Source organism: Condylura cristata, unplaced genomic scaffold (assembly GCF_000260355.1).
Source record: "Condylura cristata isolate star-nosed mole 26May11 unplaced genomic scaffold, ConCri1.0 scaffold00026, whole genome shotgun sequence".
Taxonomy (NCBI): domain Eukaryota; kingdom Metazoa; phylum Chordata; class Mammalia; order Eulipotyphla; family Talpidae; genus Condylura; species Condylura cristata.
Window position 1 is genome coordinate 15,187,379 of NW_004567127.1, and position 14,937 is coordinate 15,202,315.

The following is a 14,937-nucleotide window of genomic DNA, read 5'->3' on the forward strand; positions in this document are numbered from 1 at the left end:
TCTTGCAACCTAGCCCAGGGCTAAGAATTAGCAGATCGGAAGAGCACACGTCTGAACTCCAGTCACTGCTCGACATCTCGTATGCCGTCTTCTGCTAAAAAAAAAAAAAAAAAAAAAAAAGACAATACAAGCTAGGTGTTTGCAGAGCACAGAGCAGGCCCACCTATTCTGTCACCTGTATACCGTCCCTCTTTGTTAAAGTATGAAAATGCCAAGTCCGGTAACGACCAAGACCCAAGCCTGATGTAAAAGCAAAGTGAACCTTTATTAGCTAGCTCAAGCTAGGGTCTGACCCAGAGTAATCTGACGCAGCGGATACTCCTTGAGAGGCAAGGACCCTGGCTTCTTAAAGTCATGGGTTTATAAAGGCCTTGTGGTAGCAGGCCCACCTATTCTATCACCTGTATTTGGGACACTGTCCCTCTTCACTTCCCATCTGCCTACAAATCTTGTACTCATATTACCTTGGATGGCTCTTCTTGAAAGAAAGTTTCAAGTATACACAGTAAGTGCTTAACAGATACCAATATTGTGTTTTTATTTTTGTTCTTATAAATAGTATTGTTATAAAATTGTACATTCATTCTAAATTTACTCAACAGATGACTGTTTATTGCAACAAGTGAGTCAGTTCACATTACTGAGTAATATAAGCATTGTGATTAATTTTAGTCAAAGGAAACAAGCAAAATCCCTTTCTGTGTATGTTAGTAATTATATAGACATTTGTATACACGAGGAGAAGAATGTAGAACATATACCAAGCTGTACATGGGGAGCAGCATTGGTATTCTGCATCTTTGTTTTTCTAAATATTCCTGGAATGGGTGAATGAGGTCTACTAATAACAGTTACATGTGCTTGCCTGGAAGACAGTAATAAGCATCCACTGACCCCTGAGGAATGCATGGATACCATCCAGCTCAAATCATACCTCCTTCTGTTTGTGCTTTGTTTTAGTTACATTTTGACATCTGGTTAACCTACATGCTTTCATAAGTGAATTAAAAACCAAGAGAGCATAAATAATCAATTCCTGTCCTGTACCCAAACTTGCTTAATAGATTTTTATGCTATAATTTCCTATTTTGCAAATTAAGAACAACAGACTTTCTGTACAGATAATACAATTAGACTCATGAAAAGCCACTTCCATTCATAAAGCACTGAACAGTTGCCAAATATTAAGTGGAAACTAATTTTTCTTTTGTGATAGCCATGTCAACTGATTATGCCCCAGGAAAATCTGTGTAATAAAAACACTGTAAAGATCCACCTCAAAGTTGAATACTTTTGAACAAAGTCATCCTCCCCTATAACCTTTAAAGATGTATTTTTATTTAACTGGGGTGCAGTCCAGAAGTTTGGGGGTGGTGAGAAGATTCATTAGAGACAGTGCGGAGCAGAGCAGGCAGAGCTACTGAAATACACTGCTAAGGGCAGCAGCAGGAGACAGGCGAGGTCTGATGCTCCATGTGGGTCAGCCAGGCCAGGGATCGAACTTGTGCTGCAGTGGCTGGCGATCGCTCTGAGACTTTAACCCCTGCGCCACCAGGGAAGCCATTCCCCTGTAACCTTTAAATGTCAAGTCTTCTTCCTGATGGAGGAGCAACAAGTTCCAGGCTATCGCTAAAGTAGAAGCTTTTTCATAGTTTGCACAGTGACTAGGTTGTCTTGGGTTTCCTCACAAGCCATGCTTAAATCATTAGAGCAACTCTGGGATGATCTTAGCATTCAAGAGAAAACTACAGAGGGCTGTATCCAGGCTTAGAGATTGTTCTAGGCCTATATAATGTGGACAAGAAGGATTTGGGCTGCATCCAAAATGGCTTTTGGAGATGAAAGGGAAGGCAAAATTTCAAATAAAACAAAGATTCTACAGGAGATTCAGATGGACCACACTTACATTACTCCAACTTCTCTGTAACAGCCTAGTAGAAATATAACTTCACCCCAAGGTACCTTCTTTCTCCAATCTTTAATCTCAACTCTCTTGCATTCAGTAATACTTACATGAATTACCTCCAGACAAGAAATCAATGAAGAAAGAAAACAGGAAGATTGAGAGGTACCTGTTTTTCCCTTACTTCCAATTTTATTGCTTACTATTACATAAGAATTGGCCATCTGTTGTCCTTTCTCACCAAGGCCACTACAAGGTGTATATTCTTCACTATAAGCTTTATCTTGAGCCAGTTTTCTCCATTTACAGAGTGAAGGTAACCAATCATGTCACCTGACTTATATGGTCATTTTTAAAGATTTAATGTATTTAATATAAAAATGCTTAAAATGTGGTCTTAAACAGGGATCATTCATTTAAATCTTAACTTTAATAATAGCATTAATATTATTCAGTTATCATGCCACATTTATTTTATCTTAATAAGGATGGGCTATCTTCAGAGTTCTCACCTCTGTGAAGAAATGCAAGGATAAAAAAAAATCATTTTTTTTAATGCTTGAAGCTGTGTTAAATAAAATCTCACCAGCAACCTAAATCTCACTCTATTCAGATGCACTAATCACAGAAGGAACAATATAGTCTATTCTGCATCACTGGAGATGTGAAGTGGTGTGATACACTTGCCTTGTTAATTTGTGCAGGAAGAGTTCTTAGCACATTCTCTCAGAATGGCAAGACCATCATTCTCTTTCTCTTTCCTTCTCATATATACTTACACTTCACAAATGAAATTGCTCATCTCTTCCACAGTCTTAGAACACAATGATCTAGCTCCAAAGGCCACAGGTCTAAGACAGACAACTTTTTTTTCCTCTATAGTTCTGGAACCTGTAATAGGCTGCAAAGGCTTGGACTTAGCCAGGCAGATCCTTGTGTCCCAAGGGCTGTTTAAATATTCATACAAACTCTTCTGGCAACTTGGGGCTACAACCTTGTGGGGGAGCAGGGTAAGGAAGAGATGATAATTACTGGTTTCACAGCATCCTAAAACAGTTTGCCATGAATTAAAAACCTGACCATTTGATTTCATCTCTTAAGTTTACGACCACTATCAGGTACTTACTTAATACCATAAAAGCTGACTGTAACTGACAGAGTCATCTCTTTCATACTTTCCTAAAATTTGAAGTTAAAAACAAAACAAACTGCAGATAGGTTTCCCCTTGTAGTCAACAAATGGAACCTTGCTCCTATACCGACACATGGCTTAAATGATAAGCAGTTGAGCTACAGAATACATCAGATCTGGGGAAGGACCTAGTTCACATTGAACACATTGACTCACAGCATGGAGACACTTCATTTAATCCATCAACAGTATCTGTTCTTCGGGTCCTCCCTAGTGGCGCAATGGGTTAGGACGCAGCACTGCAAGCTGCCCACAGCCACTTCAGTGCAAGTTTGATCCCAGCCCCAGAGGTGATCCACATGGTGCAGCAGACCTCTCCTGTCTCACCTGCTGTTCCCCTCAGCAGTGTACCTAGCCTATCTGCCTGTTCTGTTCCCCACTCTGGTGAATTCTTTCACTGCCCCTGCACCTCTGGCCTGAACCACAGTTCTGTATACATAAATTTAAAAACAAAACAAAAAACAAATCCTTCACTAGATTTAAAGGCAAAAACAGTATCTGTTGTTCAAGCGCAAATGTGAAGATGCCAGAAATGCATCTACTACTTTTTTTTTTGCTCTGGTTTTAGTTGACACATTTTTCCTTTTAATAATCACTTTTTGTGTTCTACTTCTGGCCAATAAAGTTTAACAGCTGGAAAGAAAACTTTGGTAATCTAATGAACCACCTTCCTTCTCTAAATACCTGTCTAGTCAAAACCTACCGTGTTTCTTTTTTTTTTTAAATTTTATTCACGAGTTCTGATTTTATCGAGTCTGTATCGTCTGAATAGAGCATTCAAAAATGCAAACACCTGACACACTCATCTTTCCTCTTCTAACACTGATGATATAAAATGTAAATTCAGATCCAACAAGAATAGGTACACTAATAGCTAAAAGACACTTGAAATGTAGATATTCTATGTTCCTAGATGTTCTCTATTATGTAAGAACTGGCCACTAATAAGTAAGTATCAGGTAAGTAAAATTAAATTAACACTTCTCAAATTCTACTTTTAAGAAACTTCATTCAAAAAATTCATCAACTCTTAATTATTTGAGCTGTACAGGCATATGTATATCATTCATACAGGTGTGTATTACAGAAATGCTATCACAAGGAGTCATGCGTTTCATTTCCCATTTCAGATGTACATTACCAATACAATCAAAGCCAAAGGAACAAGACTTGCTAAGCCCGTCCTGTGCTTGGGCCTAATGTGCTTGGCCTTTCTTACTGGACTCAACAGAGTAGCAGAGTATCGAAATCACTGGTCAGACGTGATAGCAGGCTTTCTGGTTGGAATATCTATAGCAGTATTTCTGGTAAGTACAAAATTTTTTTCAACATATCTGGTTTTTAATTAATTTGTATAGCCACTTGTATAGCCTTAACTAACTTGTATAGCCTTAAGAAAACACAAGTGTGAATCACTGGGCTTATCTGACAGTGGTATATAAAATGATAATGTTTTTAAGTTTAAGTCATACACTTCCTCCTCCACCATTTGTTCTACCTAAAGTCAGATGAGAGAAGAAAAATGTAAATCATACACTTCAAGATGACCCAAGTATTTGCAAATTAAGCAGAACAGGGCTAACAGCACGGAGTCCTCCCTAGGCAGGTTTTAAGAGAACTGTTAGAGCATCGTCACACTTGCAGCACATTCTAGAGTATCTGGAACATGTGTGAGCACTGCAGTACCTCAGCAAGTCCTCTCTGTGAACCACCATCTCCCTAGCATGCGCTACAGGAAAACCTCGTTTGTGAGATGAACTGGTTCATTTCAGTAGCTCAAAATTCATGAATAATTTCCAAGACAATATGACTGCAAATCGGATTTTCCAAGTAGTGAAGCCCTTATGCAGTTGACTTCTAATGAAGTAACCAGGCTTTACCTCATTGCAGAATCTCCTTGGAATATTTCTGTAGGTTTTGGTTGTTGAAAAATATGTTTCCATCTGACTTGAGAAGTAATCAGTACATTGTGAGTACATTATTTCACCCCAATGAAAAAACAGGACTATAAAACATATTTTTGCATGCTGTCATATATGAGACACTATTTCCTTCTTGATTACATTTAAATTATCTCTCACAATTAAATTTCCTTCTTCAACCTCCTTTCACTAGTTAATAGCCAGCTAGCAACATGCATGGATCATCCCACTACCAAGAATGTGAGCCATTAGGTGCCTGGCCTTAGAATTTCCTGTGGTCAAGAGGGGACCAGGCCTCATCTCATTCCACTGTCTGCCAGGCATTGCTGCTCTTCTGGCATCACATCCTCTGCTTCTCAAGATCGCCAGGAGATTGAGACCCACACTGTCATTCTCTCCAGAGACACTCTGCACCTTCAGGAAAGCGAGGGCTCACACTTGTACCAAACCTTTCCTTTGTTTTACTCACCACAGTTGAAATGGGTTAACACTTGAAAAAGCAAAAAACCAAATGAAAAAACACCCACTTAAATTCTAAGAAAACAATCATAGGCAAAGGACAGAGCATATCAAAAGTCAGAATTTAAAGAATCAGGCCCTCCCTGGTGGGGCAGCGGGTTAAAATGCAGCACTACAAGCTGGCCACAGCCACTTTGCTCCATGAGTTCAATCCCTGCCCCAGAGGTGACCCACATGGCGTGGCAAACCTCTCCTGTCTCTCCCGCTGCTCCCCTCAGCAGTGTACTTCGTCAATCTGCCTGTTTTGCTCCCCACTGTCTCTGGTGAAGACTCTCACCACCCCTGCACCTCTGGCCTGTACCCCAGTTCTGTATGCATAAATATATAAATCTTTGAAAAAAAATAGTATCAATGTAGCTGCATTTCAGCTCCATTAGTCCAGAACATCCTCCCAGTGAGTCTGCTATATTCCTTTTACTTCCGTAAACACCTGGACACACTGCAAAGCCCAATCTAGAAGCCTGCATCATCCTAGCCACTTTCCCACTAAGAATCACGTGGTACATGCTGACGGACGGACTGAGCTACTCTGTTGAAATTGAATTGAAATAGGAACAGCTAGGTTGAAACCCAGCACCTTTACGTACTCAATTTGTGCCAGTGAGCACCCTCTCTCGCCTTTTGGATCCTCCACTTCTCCTTTGTTTTTTAAAGATTTATTTATGTATGCATACAAGAACTGGGGCACTGGCCAGAGGTGTGGGCAAAAGAATGAGAGGGTTCACCAGAGACACAGTAGGGAGCAGAACAGGCAGATGTATTGAAATACATTGCTGAGGGGAGCAGTGGGAGAGACGAAAGGTCTACCATGCCATGTGGGTCACGTTCCTGGCCCGGAGTTCAAACTCCGCAGTAGCTGTGGACAGCATCACAGGGCTGCACTTTAACTCATTGTGCCATCAGGAACGGCCCAGTTTCCTCCTCTTTAAATGAAGCTAAAAAAGACCTTCTTAAAGGATTATTAAAAAGTGAGTTATTAAGGCCAAAAGAAATGGTGAATGACCATAGGAATGCCTGAAATTAAGTTTCATAAATGAATTTATTTTAGTTGTCCCTTTTATTCTCTGATAAAATGTGTGCTTAGAAAATACACTGGATGCAAAATGAAACTCGAGGTGCGGATAGAGGAGACAGGTTATGGGAAGCAGGGAAGTAAGATGGTAGAAACTGTACCACAGAGAACACCAAGAGAAAGAAGATATCCAGAGGTGCTGGGGGGCGGGGGGTTCAGGGAGGGTGAGGAGGACAGGAGGCAACAAGCTGTGATGATTCCTGGGTTCCACATCTAAGGAGAATATTTCCAGCAGTGACTACAGTGCTGGCTTGCTTGCAACATTCTGGGATGTATCCAGTTTCCTTACAGTGTGTACAGAATCGCAAGTGATTCCAGCAAAATGAGCAAAACCATCTCCAAGCCTGTGTCTCTGTTAAAGGCAGCCACATGCCCCAGTCACCAGACCCAAAGTCTAGCATTTGCCTTTGACTTATTCTCCTGTTCATCCCCCACACCTGGTGATTCATCTAGTCCTAGTTCATTTCAACTACAGAAATACTTCCCCTTTTCATATTCCTCTACCATATTACCATATTTTTAATTTTTTTTAAAGATTTACTTATGCATATAAGAGCTGTAGTAAAGGCCAGAGGGGAGAGGGGTAGGGGTGGGACAGGGGCGCCACAGGGGAGGGTGAGAGGCTTCACCAGAGACAGAGCAGGGAGCAGAACAGGCAGATGGATGACATACACTGCTGAGGGAGCTGTGGGCAATCACGAGAGGTCTGCCGCACCATGTGGGACCTCCCTGGCCGGGGTTCGAACTCATGCTGCAGTGGCTGCCAACAGCTTCTCAGTGCTGCACTTTAACACATAGTGCCACCAGGGAAGCCATAGCCTCAATTTTAAAAATCACTATGTTTCTCTGTGTTGACCTATTCATTCCTAGTTGACTCCTCATTTGAGCTTTTCCTTCAAATAGCCCAAATTCCTTTTCGGTACACAGTACAATGTAATTCATTGGTGATAACACAGCAAAAGCAAAAAAACAAATTTAGGCACTTAACTGGACTTCTGGGATTGCTAGTAATCTGCCTGCATTCTTCCCAGCCAAGATTACTTTTTCCTCTTTACAGTAAGTTCTGGTTTTTATTTGATAAGGGAATATAGAACCCAGATAAAGAAGTGAATAGTTTATGCACTATATTTAATATAAGGAAGTAACAGCAAATACTTATTTAATTCACTGTTTCTTAAAGAGCAGTCCATCTGCATCACAAGTGTTTGGGGTGTATTTAAAAATACCAGCTCTAGGCTCCATCTTTCACCTGTGAAATCAGAATCTTTTGGGGAGGGCTTAGAAATATTAACCTTTACCAGGATTAGAACTTCATTTATGTGCATTACAGAGTATGAGAACATCTGGTTTTAGTTTAAATTCTGTCACCTGTGGAAAATAATGAAGTGAAACAAGGGTCAGTTCCCTTTCTGTGAAGGATCTCTTGTATCAGTAGTAGCCCCAGTAAGCCATTGTTGAAATGCCAAGTATATATGGGATACAATAATAGGTAATAAGCAGGTTAACTAAAGGGTTGCTACTAAATTAGGGAGTGACAATTGTAGAATGCTTATTGTGAATGTAATGCTCTTGAAGCAATGGGAACTAATTAGCATTTGAACAAAGTTGTAGGTTAGCCACATAAGGGAAAGGTTAGCTTGCTCTGAATTCTTATAAGGTTATGATGTTATGTGATGTGAACACTAACTATAGCCAAGTCTGATGAAAACTGCACAATAATAAAGTGGTCATTATTAACTAAGTTATGTATTAATTGATGATGTTTCTTGAACACATTCTCATTAACATTTATTTTATACAAATACAGATATATATCTATCTATCTATCTATATATGCCATATTTTAATAATGTACTACTTTGTTAATATGATCAGAGCTTTTAAGCTATTCAAAATTATCACTGTTGTAGGGAACACTGCTTTTTAACTTTTTTTTCCCTCTGAACTTTTAGGTAGTGTGCGTGGTCAATAATTTCAAAGGAAGACAACCAGAAAATGAGCATATACACATGGATAATCTGGCACAGATGCCAATGATCAGCATTCCTCGAGTAGAAAGTCCTTTGGAAAAGGTAACATCTGTACAGGTGATCCATAATTTAATTTCTAAAATGTGATTGTTATCTAGAGCAAATGAGTATTCCTGAGAGTCTCTGCACAGCCCTTTTTGATTTTCTGAAACAAACTCAAAGTCTAATGTAATATTTAGTAGGAATTTAGATACTGAACACATCATCTCAGAAAAATGCCCATCATGTTTATTGTATTTCTTTGAGTCTCCTGTGCTAAAAGCTGAGTGTCTGTACATAGGGAACTATTCTGTACTTTGCCATAGCTTCTAGATAAAGAATTCTGTGCAAGAATCTCAACATACAAGCAAAATTTGCTTTTTTTTTTCTTTCATAAAATACATTCCATTTCTCCCATGCTCTATTTATTAAGAAGCTGCTTAGATGAGGGGTGACAAAGAACCAGGACTTAAAAGGTATTTGTTGATTCATAATATAGAAAGGTCTGCCAGCAGGAAACCACTGATGTGCTCTCCTACTCAGAGAAGCACTGCAGTGGGGCGTGGGGGAGGCTGAATGGAGCCTGACCAGGTAGCACCTCAAAGCAGATTAAGCCCTCACTGAATATGATATTGAACACAGACGCCAGGAATTTAACAAAAAATTGAGATTTCTGTGAATTAGCTAGGAAGTATTTCTTAAATGACAGTGAAGTCACGCCCATTAATAAGCAGCTGACTGCTCAATGGGTTACTAATGGCTTCTCCTTAGCCCTATCTGCATCCATATTTTGATCACAATTTTAGATGAAGAGTTCAGTAACATGCTAATCAAGTGGTTAGATGGCATAAATCTATGAGAGCATATATTAGACAGAAGAATAAAAATTTTGGAGGAATTACAATAAGATACAATTGGTAACTATAGAAAAAAAAAAATGTTTGGAGTAGCAAAGATTTATGCCAGGCTAAGTTACATCATGAATCACCGAGTTAAGGTCCCAAAGGTACTGTGGGCTGTCAGTCCACAGCAAGGTATGTGTGCTCAAGTGGTAACATAATCTTATCTGAAATTCCACTTACAGAGATAAAACCTTGAATAAGGGGAATGACAGTGTGATTTGCTCAGCTTTGTTCAGAACAATTAGGAATGGTGTGCTCTCTCTTGGAGATGGGTTTAATGTGGACTTTGATAAAATAAAGTAATTGGCACCCAATAAATATTTGTTAAATGAGTGAATGAACATGTCAAGTGTTAGTGAGTAAACTCAAATCAGGGATTATGAGGAACTGTGGAAAGAACAAAAAATGATTAGAGAAAAAGAACAAATCAGGCAAACAAGTGATGCCTTGCTATGATTAGCTTAATGATTATTGTATTATAGAAAGACGCTGTTTGCCCTGCAGGGCATCAGAGATCACATTTAGGATAAAAAGAAAGTGTAAGAAGATAATCTGTGAAAGAAGAAAAAACTTTCAGAGAACAGAACAGCTAAGAACAATGAAATTTCCTTTTACTGTAAGTAGTCAAGAATAGTTATATAATCACTTTTCCAAGATTCAGTAGAGGGAATGCAAAGCTTCCAGGTGAGGACAGATGATGATGATGACAGCTAACATTTAGAATTACGATTCAGCATGTGTCAAAAGTCCATAAAGCAACTGTTATGCTCTCTATGTAATTTATGTCATTAATGTTGGCATCATTACTTCATCAATAACTTCATTCTTTCCAACAATTTCTCAAAGATGGAGTATCACTCCATCCCCCACTGAGTCACTGGATTGTTTTAATCTCTTTTCTCAGTGGTTTATTGATGCTTTCTTTTAATAAAAATTCCCATTTTACAGTTTGAAAATTAAACTTCCAAGAAGACAGCAATTTTCAATTGCCTACATCATTAATAAACAACAGAAAAACTAATGTCCTATTTCAAAATAATACTTGTGTGATAAAAAATGTTTTGCTAATGAGTAATACATACAGAATTACATTTTGTTTAACTTAAAAGATAGGAAGGAATAGCATTTAGGAAGAGACTATACTCACATTTTAAAGAAAAAGGTCAAGGTAGCAATGAGTCTTCTTGTAACTGAAGTTAATTTGAACAATAACCAGTCTTGTGCTTTTTAACATCTTTATCGCATAAGCGTTCTTTAGTTGCCTACTGGGCTTGCCAAGTATTCTTATAGATCATTACAATATTCTATATATTAAATGATTTTTTAGAAATTTGCTCTTGACTTTGTTAATTCATTTTTACTCACACGTATTCATTTTTACTCACACTTACTGTAAAATGATTGATGGAGAAACAAAAGTATTTTATTAGAACAATTGCCAAAAAGACAAGTATTACTAACTTCTCTTATCTTTTTTTGTTTGTGGCAAATTCATGTGCCTTGTTTTCTCTCTGGTAGTTAGGGAACAAAGATGCACTGAATCTGTTTTGATTCTCCCCTTGACCCAGCAGAGTACACTGGCACCACACCCTGAACCCCGACTTTCCTCTCCACTCTTTTCATTCCTGTTTCCAGGCAGAATGCTGTTTGCACCGAGCGTGGTCAGCTCCCAGCACTCACACAGACCACGGGAAGATCATGGCTCAAGGTGCTGGGAATACATCTCGGGCCTCCCTTTGGAATTCTGCTGCTGAGAGGGCATGTATTTGTGCTCACCAGCCAGCAAGGGAGAAAGGACATCACTTAAGGGAAGCCCACAATAGCTTTCTCTATCTATGATATGGAATCTTTCGAATAAAGATGTTGCTTTTCATCAAAACTCATTAACGGGAAAGAAGAGAATGCAAAATTCTTCCCACTTTGATCCTAATACCTGAGAGTTGGACAGTGACTTTAAATCCTTAAAGCTGGGCTCTGAGGAAGGGACCTGATGCTCAAACTAGGTCTGCAGTCACCACCGGGAGTATAGCGCTGTTCTGCCAAGCTACCACTATCTGGTTGTCAGTTTTGTGCTGGGGAACGTAAAGGGTTTCTTTTGCACGTTATGTACTTACATAACCTCTTATGTTCTTCGTACATATCTGATAAACTGTAAGCTACAGAGTAATTACAGCATACAAGCACTCTTTATTTTTATGCTAGCAATTTGTCCCTTAATTATAGGGAGTTTGTCATATCCCTAATTACCATACTTTATGAGGAAAAGTCATGATTTTTCTGAAAGCTAAATAAATCTGAACAGTCATTACATTTGGGTTTCTTTTAAAGAATTAATCATCTGTGAAAATGAGCCCATCTTATCCTAATGTCCACTAAATATTTAAGTTACCAATTACTCCACCGTAGCTCTTTAGAATATCAAATCAGGCAAGTCTAAATGTCTGTCAGCAGTGACTTATTAAATCAGTGGCGGGCCAGCCCTACAGTGGGGTCCAGGACCTGATAGCGTGGGGTCTCTGCTTGCAGTTTTAGAAGTAGGCTGGCTAGGATTTCGGACAAGCTCACCCTTTGGCATCTTATCTAAATGCTCTGTGACCCAGTGTTCTCATTCACAGTACGATCATCAGGAGAGTTCAATAAGCTAAGAGTAGAGCACTTAGAACAGTGTCTAGCACACATGAAGTCCTTCATCACTGCCAACTCTAATTATTTTTACTATTTAAAAGTTAAAAGTGGAGAGGTAAATCAAGAAGGTGAAAATTTCTACGACATACTGTAAAGTTTTTTTTTTAAGTTGATGTATTATCAGCCGGTAGGCAGGCAGGCAAACAGTATGTGTTTAATGAAGCCAGTTATGCAAGATACCATGTAAATATTTCTCAATACTAGGTTATAAAAAACCACATAAATGAGAAAAAAAAAGACACCAAACTGAGAATAATGCTTCAACCCAAGGAGGCAACTGAAATAATTAAATGGATTTCATTTTCATTCTCCATCCCTTTGTTCCTTTTCTCGTTCTATGAAAAGGCTATAGAATAATGACAGGTACTATGATTATACTCTTGTTGTATAATAAAGTAAAATAATTCTATTTTTTAAATCATTGTTTTGTTGTGTTGTTCTCAAAGGGGAGGTCCTGGTTATGCGTCCTCACATTGGGATGTTCAGATTATCAAAATCCACTAAGTTGACATATGTAACTATGTAGATAAAGTGTACAGGAAGCCAATTATCAGAATTGGAAAGGTTCCCCCTGAGTAATTTAAATCCCTGTGACTCACATAACCCTTTTGAAAGTCTTGGCTTATTTTTCTCTTTCAACTTGGGCTTGGAGACCTGGGTTGTAGCTCCTAGTAATCATGTCTGTGCCAGAGTCCAGTTTCTCCTGGCACACCTGCAGCCATCCCCGTTCAGGTTCTACCTGTGCAGGAAACCTGCACCCACGCGGTGAGCATGCATCTCTCATTTATGGAGCCACAAAGTTTGCACCCACCCAAGGCCCCAGGGAACCAACTTCCTTTATGAAGCACCAGCATGCTAGACAGAAGTGTCAGTGCTGCTGCTGCCCAATGTCTCCAAAACAGGAAGTGCTATTACAGTTTCTTAGAAGTTCAAGAAAGAAATTCTGATTCACTTAGGAAGTGAAGATGGAATCATTTATACATTTTTTTTATCCTTAGTCTCCTTTCTTTGCAAGAGTGAAGTGGGAGCTAGTATTTTAGTAGCTAAGTTTATAAGTGAAAACTACATAGAATAAAATTTCAGATGTATAATATTAGTGATCAGTTTGAAGGGAGTCAAGAAAAGACAATTTAAATTTTTCTTTGCCAATAAAGAAATACAGGATGGCGAAGTGGCTAAAAACTTGTAGAATCTCACTAGAACCCTAACTTTCAGTAACTGAGGAGAGATAGGAGCACCCTCTAATAGGATGAGGAGCCCTGTCCATTTAGGGGATCAGCATATTGGACCAACATCATTTTGAGAAGCTTTAGCAAATAGGCAAATACAGATCAAAGCTTCAGGTGGGAAGCTTTCCTCATCCTCTGCCATCTCTTTAAAATGAGTCAGTGCCAGGGCCCTCCCTGGTGGCACAACAGGTTAGGACGCAGCACTGCAAGCTAGTCGCAGCCACTTCAGCGCCAGTTCGATCCCCACCCAAAGTGACCCACATGACACAGCAGACCTCTCCTGACCAGCCCACTGCTCCCCTTTGCAGTGTACTTTCTTGATCTGCCCGTTCTGCTCCCCACTCTGTCTCTGGTGAAGCCTCTCACCGTCCCTGCACCTCTGGCTTGTACCCCAGTTCTGTATGCATAAATAAATAAATCTTTAAAAAACAATGCATTTGGGGCCCTCCCTAGTGGCGCAGCATGTTAAAGCACAACACTAAGAAGCTTAAGCCACTTCCGCATGAGTTCGATCCCCGCCTGCCCCGGAGGAGAGCCACATGGCGCGGCAGACCTCTCCTGACCCACCAGCTGCTTCCCTCAGCAGTGTACTTCCCTCAGTCTGCCTGTTCTGCTCCCCACTCTGTCTCTGATGAATCTTCTCACCGCCCCTGCACCTCTGATCTGTACCCCAGTTCTGTACGAATAAATAAATAAATCTTAAAAAAAAAAAAAAAGGCATTCATGCCAGATGTTCAAACCCTTATCTCAACTTAATGGTTTATGATATAAACTTCACCCTCCAGCTCTCACTTAAGAGCTAAGTTATGATTCCCTGACTATTCATAGAAACAGTTAAGTGATCTTTGATGATTCTTCTTGAACTCATTTTAGGAAAATAAGATAAACTAATCTATCCCAATTCTGTAAGTTTTTAAAAAATGATTTTATGACATAGAAGTGGGGAGAGACATTTCAAGAGACAAAAAGTTTTTGGAAGATTAACTACAAGACGTTGAATTAATAAACTCATTGTAGATAGCATCACCTAATCACTTTCAAGGAAATTAAAGAAAGTATGTGAAATGAGAGATGGAAGATAAGTGATGCAATAAGGAGATAAGAAAACAAACTACATCACAGCAGTATTAAAACCAATGCTAGGTTTTGTTCTATGAAGAATAAAACCTACACTTACATCATATCACTTATATTAAACAGGTTTCAGCATATGTAGTAAAAATGCTGAGAAAACTGTTCTAACCAAACATAATATATGTGAAAACTTAACAGAAATCTACCAGATCATGCTAACTCTTGAGGAACAGAACAAAGGGAGCTGTAACAGTATTCAGACACTCGTAAGAAGCTTTTTTTTTTTTTTTTTAAAGATTTATTTATTTGTGCATACAGAACTGGGGTACAGACCAGAGGGTCAGGGGCGGCGAGAGGCTTCACCAGAGACAGAGTGGGGAGCAGAACAGGCAGATCTACGAAGTACACTGCTGAGGGGAGCAGCGGGCGG

At 39.3% G+C, this 14,937-nt stretch overlaps 1 protein-coding gene across 1 annotated transcript in view; it reads left to right on the top strand.

The window, feature by feature from the left end:
- Positions 1-14,937, top strand: part of LOC101631144 (lipid phosphate phosphatase-related protein type 5) — a 108,761-nt gene that overhangs the window by 78,979 nt on the left and 14,845 nt on the right. Inside the window, exons 4-5 of the mRNA XM_004689749.2 lie at positions 4,226-4,402; positions 8,561-8,695. Of these exons, the coding sequence (XP_004689806.1) occupies positions 4,226-4,402; positions 8,561-8,695 (312 nt within the window). The remainder of the gene's footprint in view (positions 1-4,225; positions 4,403-8,560; positions 8,696-14,937) is intronic.